Source organism: Scyliorhinus canicula, unplaced genomic scaffold, assembly GCF_902713615.1.
Source record: "Scyliorhinus canicula unplaced genomic scaffold, sScyCan1.1, whole genome shotgun sequence".
NCBI classification, from domain to species: domain Eukaryota; kingdom Metazoa; phylum Chordata; class Chondrichthyes; order Carcharhiniformes; family Scyliorhinidae; genus Scyliorhinus; species Scyliorhinus canicula.
The window spans coordinates 66,564-81,735 of NW_024055831.1; the positions used below are offsets into that span (position 1 = coordinate 66,564).

At 51.8% G+C, this 15,172-nt stretch overlaps 1 protein-coding gene across 1 annotated transcript in view; it reads right to left on the bottom strand.

Moving 5' to 3' along the window:
• Positions 1-15,172, bottom strand: part of LOC119961173 (NACHT, LRR and PYD domains-containing protein 3-like) — a 123,617-nt gene that overhangs the window by 66,204 nt on the left and 42,241 nt on the right. The window contains exons 5-6 of the mRNA XM_038788637.1: positions 11,780-11,951; positions 11,611-11,676 (exon numbers count right to left, since the gene is read on the bottom strand). Coding sequence (XP_038644565.1) covers positions 11,611-11,676; positions 11,780-11,951 — 238 coding nt within the window. The remainder of the gene's footprint in view (positions 1-11,610; positions 11,677-11,779; positions 11,952-15,172) is intronic.

Sequence of the window (15,172 nt, forward strand, 5' to 3'; positions counted from 1 at the left end):
CTTGATAGTTTCAGCAGAGGTTTGAGCAGAAATAGAATTTAGTTATTGGAAGCTTCGTTTGACAATGATCAATTTCCATTTGGTTTCAAATAGTCACTTGAATCTAATATTTGCTGAATGCAGAGATTTTATGCAGATGATATTTTCTGACCCACCCTTACTATAGACACCTCGTTGGAATTCGCAAGAATCTTGATATATCACAGTTGATGCTCTAGTGATCAGTGCATGCAATAATCAGTGATGCCAATTTGCTGCAGAAATGGTAAATGGGATTTTTGCCAAGAGTGGTGGGGGGGGGGGGGGGGGGGGGGGGCAATTGTAATTGTTATGGAATACCATTGTCATTATTTCCTGCCTTCAGCAAGTTATCTTCAATATTGTGTGGCAACAGTTTTGAATATGGAGAGTTCTGGTATTCGATCAGGCTGTTACCAAGTTATCAGTTATTGGGATACAGGCAGCACGGTGGCGCAGTGGTTAGCACTGCGGCATCAAGATCCAGGTTCGATCCTGGATCTGGGTCATTGTCCGTGTGGAGATTGCACATTCTCCCCGTGTTTGCGTGGGTTTCGCCTGCCCAACCCAAAGATGTGCAGGCCAGGCGGATTGGCCACGCTAAATTGCCCCTTAATTGGAAAAAATGAATTCGGTACTCTAAATTTATAATAAAAAATACTTTTTTTTTTAAGTTATTGGGACTCTGCTTGGTTCTGTTTGTCGGAAATCCAGTGTGGGTAAGAATGTGCCAGTAACAAGGGGTTCGATCCCCGTTCTACTGGGGTAGATTTGGGGACACCCTTGCTTTGCCCTACCCATGTGGAGATTGTTCCGCTGTGTATCAGACCTGCCTTTCGAACAATTTCAGAAATCACTTACAAGATTTCTGGTGGCGGCCATGAAGGAGTAGGTCGCACATTTGGTAGCTCCCGTTCGGGACGGACCTTTGGACCTTGTGCCCGCTTTTTTTCTCAGATTTTACTTGAAAAAAATCGATAGTGGACTCGACCATCAGAAGAAGTCTCACACCAGTGCATGGATAGGCGGACCAGGAGTGCTTGCAAAGGAAGAAATAGGCGAACAGAGAAGGCCTGGGTTGAAGCTGCAGCCGGAAAAAGCATGGCGGACGAGCGGAGCTCTGGCTTGACGACCCAGCGGCTGGCGGAGCAGTTGATGAAGTTCATCCAAGAGGGCTTCGCAAAGCAGAAACAGGAATGCTTGGACCCGATTAGGGAATCAATTGCTCGGCTGGAACAGAGATTGGATGCTCAAGATCGGGCAATCCAGAAAGTGGAGAAGGCACTGACCGAGCATGAGGAACATCAAACAGCAATGGAGGTGGAGATGGGCATGCTGAGAGACCAGCAGAAAAGGCTCCAGAAGAAGCTGGAGGATCTAGAGAATAGATCCCGCCGGCAGAACTTGTGGATCGTTGGTCTCCCGGAGGGGTTCAAAGGAGCGGATGCAGGGGCATATACAGCGGGTATGCTCGAGAAGCTCATGGGGGATGGGACGTTCACCCGACTCCTGAGGTGGACAGGGCGCACAAAAAACTAGCAAAGAAGACCTGGAGCAGTAAGTGGGAGAATAGCATCCTGCGCATTTACCAAGACATGAGCGCGTACGTAGCCAGGAGAAGAGCGGGATTCAACCAAGTAAAGTCGACCCTTTTCAAGGAGGTGAAGTTTGGACTGCTGTATCCAGCCAGTCATTGGGTCACCTATGAGGAGCAACACTTCTATTTTGAGTCGTCCGAGGAAGCGATGGACTTTACCAGGAGGAAAGGGCTGGCCTGGGACTGAGGTGTTTGAACTTTGTTGCAGTGTTCACGCTAAAAATACTTTTGTTTTTGCACTATATTTGTAATGTATTGATCCTGGAGCTGCCGCGTATTTTTGTAAGTTAAATTTGGTGGGGGATAGAGGTGTGAATTTTCGATGTGGGGTTTTTCTTTTCTTTTTGTTTCTTTCGTTTAATTGGGCTGGGAACAAGCGGGATGGGAAACAATAGGTGGGAAATAGTTTGGCGCCGTGGGCGGGTGGCAGGGGCTACCAAGCTAGCTGGGCGGGCTGACTCATGGAAGCACGGTGGGGGGTGAGCAAATGTTATGCTTGTAAAAGGGGCATGTTGTTACTGGGGAGGGCAGGGGGGAATTGCTCTGCTGACGGGGCGGGACTGTTGTTTGGGAACAAAAGGGAGGTCGGGGACGGAGGTTGCCTGGAGGCGGGCCTGCTGGACGCAACAAGGAGATGGGCCTAAGAAAGGTGATGGCTGATCGGCGGAGCGAGTGGGGAGGGGGAGGGGGAAGAGAAGCCCCCCAACCAGGCTGATCACGTGGAATGTTAGAGGGCTAAATGGGATGGTTAAGAGGGCACGCGTGACTTCCACAGGTGGCCATGAGAGAGGAGGTTGCAAATTTAGTGGCTCCCGCTCATGCCAGACATTTTGAACCCCATTTCCCCCCCACCCAGTATATGGAGACACGGTTCAGAAGTGGACGCAAGGGAAGGAAGAACTGAATCAAGCAGACATGTGAAGATTCTGCAGCAAAGGAAAGCATGGCGGAACTACAGAGTATTGGCTCGGCGGTCCGGTGCACTCCAGACCAACTGGTGGAGTTTATTTGGGAGGGATTTGCCAAGCAAAAAAAGGAATGCCTGGACCCGATCAAGGAGTCAATCACTCTGCTGGAGCAGAGACAGGGAGCCCAAGATCGGGCAGTCCAGAAGGTGGAAGAAATGGTGGCTGAACGTGAAGAGCACATAACTGCGCTGGAAGCGCAGGTGGGGCTGGTGAAAGAGCACCAGAAAACGCTACAAGACAAGGTGGAGGACCTAGAGAATAGGTCCCGCTGGCAGAACTTGAGGATCGTTGGCCTCCCTGAGCGATGTGAGGGAATGGATGCAAGGGTTTTTGTGGCGAATTTGCCTGACAAGTTGGCGAGGGGTCATTTTCTAGAAAAGTGGACAGAACGCTTGCGAGGTTGCCGCGGGCGAATGAGCCACCGAGGGCAATGGTGGTATGAATGCAGATTCCTGGATAAGCAGGTTTTGCATTGGGCCAAGCAGACTGGGAGCTGTAAGTGGGTGAATTACATTCTGCGCATCTACCAAGACCGGAGTGCTAACCTGGCCAAGAGAAGAGCGGGATTTAACCGAGTGAAATCGACCCTTTTTAAGAGGCAGGTTAAGTTTGGTCTACTTTATCCAGCTCGTTTCTAGGTCACCTATGAAGAGCGGCAATTTTACTTCGAATCACCGGACGAAGCAATGGACTTTGTGAAAAGTAAAGGTCTAGATAGAGACTGAGGTGATTGATCTTTGCTGTAGGAATTCTGCTAAAATTGTTCTTACTTTTGCACTACATGAGAAATGCCTTTTGTAACTTTTTTTTGGGCTGTTGCCAAGTTTTGTAAGTTAACTTTATACTGGTGGGAGAAGTGTAGGTGAATCTTTGATGTTTTTTCTTTGGATGTGTTTGGGTGGAAACATGTCTTTTGAATAGGTATGTCAGAGCGGGGGGAGGGAGAGAACAATTGGACGCAAGGGGGCAGGGGGGAAAAGAGTCACCAAACCAGCTGGGCAGGTTGGCTCACAGAAGCGCAGTGGGGCTGAATCAAGTAGCCATGTGAAGATTCTGCAGCAAAGGAAAGCATGGCGGAACTACAGGGTATTGGCTCGGCGGTCCGGTGCACTCCGGACCAACTGGTGGAGTTTATTTGGGAGGGATTTGCCAAGCAAAAAAAGGAATGCCTGGACCCCATCAAGGAGTCAATCACTCTGCTGGAGCAGAGACAGGGAGCCCAAGATCGGGCAGTCCAGAAGGTCTGTTTTGTTTGTTGAAGGGGGTTAAGTTTGTTGCGCTGTTAGGAAGGGAGGGGGGGGGGGGGGGGGGGGTGAATTGCTCTGCTAACAGGGGAGGGGCGGTTGCTTGGAGATAAATGGGAGGTCGGGGACGGAGGCTACCTTTGGGTGGGCCGCAGGGAGCACAGGGTGCGAGCTGGAGGCTGGCCGAGGAAGGGGGATGGTTGATTGCCCGGGGGGGTGGGGGTGAGGGCGAGACGTCTACCAACCTGGCTGATCATGTGGAATGTCAGAGGGATAATGGGCCGTGAAGAGGGCTCGCGTGTTCACACATCTGAGGGGATTGAAGGTGGGCGCGGTAATGCTGCAGGAGACACACCTGTGAGTAATTGATCAGACCAGACTGAGGAAGGGTTGTGTCGGGCAGGTATTTCACTCGGGGCTGGACTCTAAGATTAGAGGGGTTGCGATCCTGATTAATAAGCGACTGTCATTAGAGGCGGGGAGAATAGTTGTAGATATGGAGGGTAGATATATCATGGTCACCGGGAGGGTGGAAAGGTTGCCGGTGGTCCTTGTGATTGTTTACGCATCAAACTGGGATGATGTGGAGTTTGTAAGACTGATGTTAGGGAAGATCCCGGATCTTGATTCACACAAGCTGATCATGGGAGGGGAGGGGGGACTTCAATACGGTCATTGACCCAAGGCTGGATCGGTCGAGGTCAAGGACGGGCAGGGTGCCGGCAATAGCAAAAGAATCAAAGGGGTTCTTGGAGCAGATGGGTGGGGCAGACCCATGGAGGCTTGGACGGCCAAGATGAAGGAGTTCTCCTTCTTCTCACTTGTACATAAAATATACTCCCGGATCGACTTTTTTTATTCTGAACAGGGCTTTACTGGCGGGGGTGGTTGACACAGAGTATTCGGCAATTGCTGTGTCAGACCATGCCCCGCATTGGGTGGACCTACAGGTGAGCAAGGAGGGTCGCCAGCACCCGCAATGGAGATTGGATGTAGGACTGTTAGCGGACGAGGGGGGGTGTGGGCAGGTGAGGGAATCCATCCAGAACTACCTGGAGATTAACGATACGGGAGAGGACTCAGCAGCAATGGTTTGGGACACACTGACGGCAGTGGTCAGAGGGGAGCTGATTTTGATTCAGGTCCATAGGGAGAAGGAAGAGAGGGCAGAAACGGATAGGTTGGTTGGGGAAATATTTTGGGTAGACAGGAAGCATGCGGAGGCCCTGGAGGTAGGATTACTGAAAGAACAACGGGGGGCAATAGGTGAATTTTGGCTGGTTATATACGGGAAAGGCGGTGGAGCAGTTGAGGAAGGTTAGGGGGGGGCGATACACGGGCATGGAGAGAAGGCTAGTAGAATGCTGACACACCAGCTCAGGAAAAGGGTGGCAGCTTCACAGTACCCGGGTCCCAGGTTCGATTACCCGCTGGATCACTTGTCTGTGCGGAGTCTGCACTTTCTTCCCATATTTGCGTGGGTGCTCAGTTTTCCTCCCACAGTCCAAAGATATGCACAGTAAGAAGTCTTACAACACCAGGTTAAAGTCCAACAGGTTTGTTTCAAGCATGAGCTTTCAGAGCACGGCTCCTTCTTCAGGTGAAAGATATGCAGGTTAGCCTGCATGGATTGGCCATGCTAAGTTCCCCTTAGTGTCCAAAAAGCTGAGGAGGGGTGATTGGGTGAAGGGGTAGGGTGTAAGTAAGGGCTTAAGTGGGTCTGTGCAGACTCGATGGGCTAAAAGGCCTCCTTCTGCACTGTATGTTATGTTCTGTGCTCTATGTCTGTTTTATGAAGGGTTGGTAGAAGGGCTGGGAGCCTCGATAGGGATGGAAGAAATAGCAGATGGACTGGAGACCATGCAGTCAGCCAAGGCCCCGGGACCAGATGGTTACCGAGTGGAGTTTTACAAAGAGTTCTCTGGGATGCTGGGCCCACTGTTGGTGAGGACGATTAACAAGGCAAGGGAGCACGGTGTTCTTCCCCCAACAATGTCACAGGCCTCGATCTCTCTGATCCTGAAGCAGGAGAAGGACATTGAGATATGTGGGTCTTACAGGCCGATCTCCTTGTTGAATGTTGATGCCAAACTGTTAGCTAAAATCTTGTCCTCAAGGACAGAAGACTGTGTCCCGGAGGTGATAGCGGATGATCAGACGGAGTTCGTTAAGGGTAGGCAGCTAACAGCCAACGTTAGAAGGCTCTTGAATGTAATGATGATACCCCCAGAGGGAAAGGAGGTGGAGGTAGTGGTTGCAATGGACGCGGAGGTGGCCTTTGACCGGGTGGAATGGAACTATCCGTGGGAGGTGTTGGGGCGGTTCGGGTTTGGTCGGGTCTGGTACCAGCCACCAGAGGCGAACTTTAGCTATTACTTGGCGGCAAATGTAACCATGATTAGGAAGTGGGTAGTGGGGGAAGGGTCAGTGTGGGAGCAAGTACAGGCAGCATCTTGAAAGTACAGGGGCATTGATCACTGCACCTCTGCCGTTCTCACCGGCCCGGTACTCCACAAGCCCGGTGGTAGTGGCGGGCCTGAGAGTCTGGGGGCAGTAGAGGAAACGTGCGAGAGCGGAGGCAGCATCGGTTTGGGCTTCAATCTGTAGCAACCATTGGTTTGCCCCAGGGAGGCTAGATGGAGGGTTTCGGGGATGGCAAAGAGCAAGGATTGGGAGGATGGGAGATTTGTTTATAGATGGGAGTTCGAGGAAGTTCGATGAGAAAATAGATGGTTTGAGGGAGTTAGAGAAGTTTGAGTTGGCGGGAGGGAATGTTTTGATATGTGCAGATTTTGGACTTTTTGCGAAGACAGGTTCCAACCTTCCCACTCCTACTGCCACGGGGGATACAAGATAGGGTAATTTCTAGAGTTTGGGTGGGAGAAGGGAAGGTCTCAGATATCTATAAAGAACTCATGGAGTCAGAGGAAATGCAGACAGAGGAGCTGAAGCACAAATGGGAGGAGGAGTTAGGGGAAGATAGAGAGTCAGGTCTCTGAGCAGATGCGTTAAGCAGGATCAACATCATGCGCCCGGCTCAGCCTGATACAATTTAAGGTCGTTCACCGGGCACACATGACGGTGGCCCGGATAAGCAAGTATTTTGGGATAGAAGACAGGTGTGCAAGGTGCGCGGGAGGGCCAGCGAACCATGTCCACATGTTTTGGGCATGTTCGAAGCTTAGGGGATTCTGGCAGGGGTTTGCAGACGTCTTGTCCACGGTGTTAAAAACAAGAGGGGGTACCGATTCCAGAAGTGGCGATTTTCGGAGTGTCGGAGGATCAGAGAGTCCAGTGGGCGAGAGAGGCCAATGTCTTGGCCTTTGCCTCACTGGTAGGCTGGAGACGGATACTGTTAGCATGGCGGGACTTGAAGCCCCCAAAATCAGAGACCTGGGTCAATGATATGGCTGGCTTTCTCAGTCTTGAGAAAATCAAGTTTGCCCCAAGAGGGTCAATCTAGGGTTCATCTGGAGGTGGCAGCCGTTTGTCGACTTCTTCAGAGAAAATTAACTGTCAGCAGGGGGGGTCGCAAGACTAGATTAGTGTTTTAGGAAGGTGGGACTGTGAGGAAGGTAGAGGATCGTTGTACTATGTTTATAGTTGTTTGCATATGGTTTATTTTTACTGCTATAAAATCACAAATGCCTTAATAAAGTATTTCACCCAAAAAAAAAAGAGGGCACACGTGTTTGCGCACTTGAGGGGATTGAAGGCAGGCGTGGCAATGTTACAGGAGACACACTTAGGGTAATCGATCAGACAAAACGAAGGAATGGATGAGTCGGGCAGGTATTTCATTCGGGGCTGGACTCTTAAGACTAGAGGGGTCACAATCCTGATTAATAAGCGAGTGTCATTCGAGGCGGAAAAAATAGTTGCAGATGTGGGGAGGTCAGTACATCATGGTTAGTGGGAAGCTGGAAGAGCTGCCGGTGGTACTCGTGAATGTCTACGTGCCAAGCTGGGATGGTGTGGAGTTTATAAGGAGAATTTTGGGGAGGATCGACTTTTCCGACAGGACTTTACTGACAGGGGTAGAGGACGCCGAGTACTCAGCGATCACGGTCTCTGATCATGCTCCGCGCTGGGTGGACTTACAGGTGAGCAAGGAGCGCGCAGCACCCGCATTGGAGATTGGATGTCGGACTGTTAGCGAATGAGGTGGTGTGCGGGTGGGTGAGGAAATGCATCCAGAAATATCTGGAAGTTAATGACACGGGAGAAGTCTCGGCAGCAATGGTCTGGGAGGCGCTGAAGGCGGTGTTCAGAGGGGAGCTGATTTTGATACGGGCCCATATGGAGAAGGTAGCTAGAGCGAAGACGGATCGACTGATAGGGGAAATACTTCAGGTCGACAGAAGATATGCGGAGAGCTCAGAGGCAGTGCTTTTAAGGGAACGACGGAGGCTACAGGCGGAGTTTGGTTTGCTAACTACAGGGAAAGCGGTGAGGAAGGAAGCTGAGGAAGGCGAGGGGGGCGATATAGGAGTATGGAGAGAAGGCCAGCAGAATGCTTGAGCAGCAGCTCAGAAAGAGGGAGGCAGCCAGGGAGATTGGGAAAGTGAAGGATAGAGATGGGAACTTGGTCAAAGATTCAGTAGGGGTTAACAGGGCACTCAAGGAGTTTTTATGGCAGGCTATATGAGTCGGAACCCCCAGCTGGGTAGGCAGGGATGATGAAATTCTTCGGGGGGCTGAGGTTCCCAAAGGTGGAGGAAGGGCTGGTAGAAGAGCTGGGGTCCCAAATAAGGATTGAAGAAATAGCAGAAGGGCTGAAGGCTATGCAGTTGGATGAAGGCCCGGGGCCGGTCGGGTACCTAGTGGAGTTCTATATTAAGTTCTCTGGGATGCTGGGGTCGCTGCTGATGAAGATATTTAATGAGGCAAGGGAGCGAGGGGTGCTTCCCCCGACGATGTCACAGGCCACAATCTCACTGATTTTGAAGCGGGATAAGGACTACGTTTAGTAGCGAGATGGGTCTGTATGACATGCATTCAGTCGGGTCTTTGTCTTTCTTGGGTATGAGCGAGATTGAGGCTCGTGCCAGTGTAGGTGGTAGTGTACCCCTTGCCAGTGAGTCTGTGAGCATCTCGCGCAGGTGCAGGGCCAGTGCTGTCGCAAATGTTTTGTCGCAACTCCGCTGGGAACTAGTCTGGTCCTGTCGCTTTCCCCGCCTGCATGGAGCTAATACTCTCCATGATCTCTCCCAGTTCCAGTGGTGCTTTCAGGCCCCGTTTTCTGTCCTCCCCCACGACTGGCATGTCCTATCCATCGAGGGACTGTTTCATCCCCGAGTCCCCTCTTAGGGGCTCCGAGATGTGCAGCCTCCAATAAAAGCCCTTGAAGGTTTTGCTAACCTTGTCTGGGTCTGTTTCTAGCGTGCCTCTTTTGTCCCTAATTTGCGCAATCTCTCTGGTGGCTGCCTACTTTCTCAGCTGGTGTGCTAGCAGGCTTTGTCCCTGTGTTCGCATAGGGTGCCCCATGCCTAGCGTAGTTGGTGCATTGCTTTCCTCGTGGAGAGAAGATCAAAGTCCATTTGTGGCTTGCTCCTCTCCGCCAAGAGCATTCCAAGTAATCATAAGAAATTACACAAAATGGTCTATGAAAACTGATACGGGTCTAATTTAATGAGGATCTCCCAATTAAGCAAGTTTGAAACAACGGGTATCCTTGAGGACATGACAGCATATTTCCTCATCCTGAATAAATGAGCAAGGAAGTTATCATAAAACAATCCACCTAACCCGCACATCTTTGGACTGTGGGAGGAAACCGGAGCACCCGGAGGAAACCCACGCACACAGGGGGAGGACGTGCAGACTCCACACAGAGAGTGACCCAGCCGGGAATCGAACCTGGGACCCTGGAGCTGTGAAGCATTTATGCTAACCACCATGCTACCCTGCTGCCCCACAATTACCTCGCACCTCAATTCCCGTACTAGCCTCCCCGAACAGGCACCGGAATGTGGCGACTAGGGGCTTTTCACAGTAACTTCATTTGAAGCCTACTTGTGACAATAAGCGATTTTCATTTTTCAAAAGAGATCATTATCATCTCAATGAACCAGAGGAACAAGGTCTGGGAACAATCACCCAGGCAGAGGCAGGATGAGAGATAAACAAGTGTGAAGGCCATAAGGGCAGCACAGTAGCTAGCACATTTGCTTCACAGCTCCTTGGTCCCAAGTTCAATTCCCGGCTTGGGTCACTGTCTGTGCGGAGTCTGCACGTTCTCCCCATGTCTGCATGGGTTTCCTCCAGGTGCTCCAGTTTCCTCCCACAGTCCAAAGATGTGCAGGTTAGGTGGATTGGCCATGATAAATTGCCCTTAGTGTCCAAAAAGGATCGGTGGGGTTACTGGGTAACGGGGATAGGGTGGAGGCGTGGGCTTAAGTATGGTGCCCTTTCGAAGGACCTCCTTCTGCTTTGTAAATTCTATGGTTCTATAACATTAGTAGTTGCTATGGGTTGATCACACATCAGTATTTGCTGGGATTTGTTTGACCAAATGGATTCTGTTTACTGGATCTGTGAAACAACTTCAGCAATGACAGGGTTGTAAATCTAACATAGAGCATTACAGCGCAGTACAGGCCCTTCGGCCATCGATGTTGCGCCGTCCTGTGAAAACCCCTCTAAAGTCCCTCTACACTATTCCCTTATCGTCCATATGCCTATCCAATGACCATTTGAATGCATTTATTGTTGGCGAGTCCACTATTGTTGCAGGCAGGGCATTCCACGCCCTTACTACTCTCTGAGTAAAGAATCTACCTCTGACTGTCACTGTCACAGCAGGACTGTAGAGCTCAGATCTGATTAGTTGGTTGTGGGATTGCTTAATTATGTCTAGTACTTGCTGCTGATACTATTTAGCACGCATGTATTCCGGAGTTGTTGCTGCACCAGGTTGACACTTCAGTTTTTCCACTTTTTCCTCCACCAGGGGATTGCATGGTCTTTGAAGGCAGCAGGGTCAAAATCATAGAATCTACAGTGCAGGAGGCCATTCGGCCCATCGAGTCTGCACCGGCTCCTAGAAAGAGCACCCTACCCAAGGTTAACACCTCCACCCTATCCCCATAACCCAGTAACCCCATCCAACACTAAGGGCAATTTTGGACACTAAGGGCAATTTATCATGGCCAATCCACCTAACCTGCACATCTTTGGACTGTGGGAGGAAACCGGAGGACCCGGACGAAACCCACGCACACACGGGGAGGATGTGCAGACTCCACACAGACAGTGACCCAAGCTGGAATCGAACCTGGGACCCTGGAGCTGTGAAACGATTGTGGGAGGGAGCAGTGGGAATAAGTGTTTAGCCACGATGGTCCAATCCTTGTGACGTTGGTTTGACTTGATAGACCATCTGGGTTTTTCCTGCCCAATATTTTGATTTGTTTATGGTGGGAATGATTTTTCAGAGAACCTTCAAAATCTGACCCAAGATTTACTGCGCCTCCAGCGGATCTGGTACACACAGGATATTTATATCAAGATTCACAGGGTAGTGGAATTCTGCCAGGTGTTTATAAAATTTCAGATATAATAGCAATCAGCAGCTGGGTTAAGTGAAAATTTGCAATGGTCACACATTTACAGAATACAAGAGAAAATATATGAATCTATGTGTATCCTAATTATGTTAAACCCTATTTCCCCAGCCTTTAATTTTCTGATTCTCAGAATTTGACAATCTCTTGAACAAAGGCTCCAGTCAATACATCCAAATCTCAAGTGAAATTGTTTGAAATCTCATTTCATTTCTTACCTTTCAGGTGACCGGATAATTCGGATAAATAGTGTGCGATGTCCATATAACCAAATGCATCAGAACCTGTTTAAATCGATTAGCTTCAATCAAATCAGATCTGTGTAATATTACAGTAATATCTGCAGTGTTTGAATCTCAAACTAAATTCACTGTGATTTAACCATACCGTGTTCCCGTATCGTTTTCAGTAGTTTATCCAGCTTTGGGACCCCATGACGCATTTTCACAAAGGATTCCCACATCACCCTTCGGGCCAGAGATCCTTTCTCCATCACCAGGTTTAGGAGAAGTTTGGAACTGTCCACCCGGTTTCCCTGCTCCACAAGCTGAGTGATTTTCTGTAAAGAATAGAAATGAATATATTGAGCAGAATAAAAAATAAACACTCAGAATGAGAAGGAAAAGTATCTGCTCAGTGATGGGATCTCCTTGTTTTGAGCACAAGCAGTCGTCGCTGGGTCCTGATCCATAATGGACGTGGGCTGAAAATCCTCTTCATATCTCTCTGCAGTCATTAACTATAAATGTGAAGTTCCGGTTGCGGCTATGCGGAGCTAAGCCACACGTTTGGCAGCTCCCGCCAGGAACGGACGTTTGGGCTCTTCAAGGACCCCCAACGGTACTTGCTCGACGGTTCCCGACGTGGGAAGGTGTCTTCAGCGGATCCCCAATGGTCTATGGTCTTGACCAGGAGTGGGGCCAGCAAAATAGCGGTGGCAGCGCCTAAGAAAAAGCAGGGGAAGAAAATCAAGATGGTGGCCGGCGGAGGCCTCGAGGAATGGAGGCAGTGGGTGCAGGTGCAGCAGGAGACTCTCCAGCGCAGTTTTCGGGAGCTAAAAATGGAGCTGCTAGACTCACTAAAGGCGAATGCGGACAAGCTGCTGGCGACGCAGACACCCCAGGGGGTGGAGATCCGGGAGCTCCGACAACAAGCCTCCGAAAGAGAGGATGAAGCCGCGGCCCTCGCGGTAAAGGTGGAGATGCATGAGGCGCTCCACAAGAAGTGGCAGGAGCGGGTCAAGGAGATGGAGAACCTGTCGTGACGGAAAAATTTGCGGATCCTGGGCCTCACTGAGGGGCTGGAGGGGTCAGACCTGGGGGCCTATGTGGTCGTTTTGCTGAACTCGCTGATGGGGGCTGGGTCCTTCCAGGGGCCCCTGGAGCTGGAGAGGGCCCACATAATATTGGCCAGGAGGCCCAAGCCGAATGAGCCGCCACGGGCGGTGCTGGTGCGGTTCGTTGACCGAGAGTGAGTGCTCAGGTAGGCCAAGAAGGAGCAGAGCAGCAAGTGGGAGAACACGGTAGTGTGGATCTACGAGGACTGGAGTGCGGAGGTGGCTAAGCGGAGGGCCGGGTGTAACCGGACGAAGGCAGTGCTCCACAGAAAGAGTGTGAAGTTTGGCATGTTACAGCCGGCGTGTCTGTGGGTCACTTACAAGGACCGGCACTTGAATTTTGAGTCCCCGGAGGAGGCGTGGGCCTTTGTGCAGGCCGAGAAGTTGGACTCTGACGGTGGGTCGGGGGTTTGTAAATAACTGTTAACTTTTGGTGGGAAGGGTCTCTGTTTTATGCTGTTTTAAGCTGGTTGTGTGTTGTTTCTAGGGCGGGTGGGGTGCTGTCTTTTTTGCGTGGGCGGGGTCGGGCACGGGGAAAGCACGGGCTTTTCTTCTGTTTCCCGAGCTGAGGGTGGATGGGGGCAGGGTCGGAGCCGAGAAGCGCGGGCTTTTTTCCTGTGCGAGAGCAGGAGGAGGAGGGTCTGCTGATGGGTCTGGGGGAGGAGAAGTAGCCCCACTTTGGGAGGAGTCAGAGGTGTGGTGGGAGCTGCCGGAGTCAGCAGAAGTTAGCTGGCTCACGGGAGTGCTACAGAGGGAGTAACCCAGCTGGCGGCGACGGCGGCCGGGGGGGGGGGGGGGGGGGGGGGGGGGGGGGGGGGGGGGGGGTACCGGGTTGCTGCTGAAATGGCCAGGAAGGAGCTGGCGTATGCAGGGGAGGCCGGGGCGGGGGTTTGCCGCTGTGGGGAACGGGCCGAGCGGGGGGCGCTGGCCTGGGGATGGGTTATGGCTAGTCGGCAGGGTAGGGGGGCAGGGAGCCCTCTGATCCAGCTGATAACTTGGAATGCGAGGGGGCTGAATGGGCCAGTCAAACGGACCCGGGTGTTTACGCACCTGAAGGCGGACGTGGCTATGCTCCAGGAGACGCACCGGAAGGTGGCGGACCAGGTTAGACTGAGGACGGGCTGGGTAGGCCAGGTGTTTCATTCGGGGCTGGATGCACAAAATCGGGGGGTGGCGATTCTGGTGGGAAAGGTAGTGGCTGACAGTGGAGGGAGGTATGATTTCCATCCGAGCTCATAGGGAGAGGGGAGAGCAAAGAGAGAGGGAGAGGTTGGTGGGGGAGATGTTGAGGGTGGACAGGAGATACGCGGAGGCTCCGGAGGAGGGACTGCTGAGGGAGCGACGTAACCTTCAGGCCAAGTTCGACTTGCTGACCACCGGAAAGGCAGAAGCTCAGTGGAGGAAGGCACAGGGTGCGGTGTCCGAAAATGGGGAGAAGGCGAGTAGGATGCTGGCGCATCAGCTCCGTAAGCGCGACGCGGCCAGGGAGATTGGTGGAGTGATGGATAGGGGAGGCAATGTGGTGCGAAGGGGGATGAACATTATTGGGGTCTTCAAGGACTTTTATGGGGAATTGTACCGGTCCAAGCCCTCGGTGGAGGGGGTGGGGAATGGGGCGCTTTTTGGACAGGCTGAGATTTCCAACGGTGGAGGAGGGACAGGTGGAGGGGCTGGGGGCGCCGTTTGACCTGGAGTAGCTGGACAAAGGGATAGGCAGCATGCAGTCGGGGAAGGTGCCAGGGCCGGATGGGTTCCCGGTCGAATTTTACAGAATGTACGCAGACCTGCTGGGCCCCCTGTTGGTTAGGACCTTTAACGAGGCAAGGGAGGGGAGGGGGGGCTTTGCCCCCGGCTATGTCACGGGCGCTGATTTCCTTGATCCTTAAACGGGACAAGGACCCCCTAGAGTGTGGATCATATAGGCCGATCTCGTTGTTAAATGTGGATGCCAAGCTGTTGGCGAAGATCTTGGCCACAAGGATAGAGGACTATGTGCCGGGGGTCATTATGAGGACCAGACGGGGTTTGTGAAGGGAAGGCAGGTGAACACCAACATACGTAGGCTTCTGAATGTTATAATGATGCCGGATTGGTAGTCTCCCACTGAAAAGGGCAGGGAGGAGCTTTCGGTACTTGGGAGTCCAGGTGGCTAGGAGCTGGGGGGCCCTTCACAAACTTAACCTCACTAAGCTGGTGGAGCAAATGGAGGAGGAGTTTAAAAGATGGGACATGTTGCCGCTGTCGCTGGCGGGCAGGGTGCAGTCCGTCAAGATGACAGTGCTCCCGAGGTTTTTGTTCCTGTTCCAGTGCCTCCCCATCCTTATCCCAAAGGCCTTTTTTAGGAGGGTCAATAGGAGTATTACGGCATTTGTATGGACGCATGGGACTCCGAGGGTGAGAAGGGTGTTGTTTTTGGAGCGGGGCAGGGATGGGGGGGGGGGGGG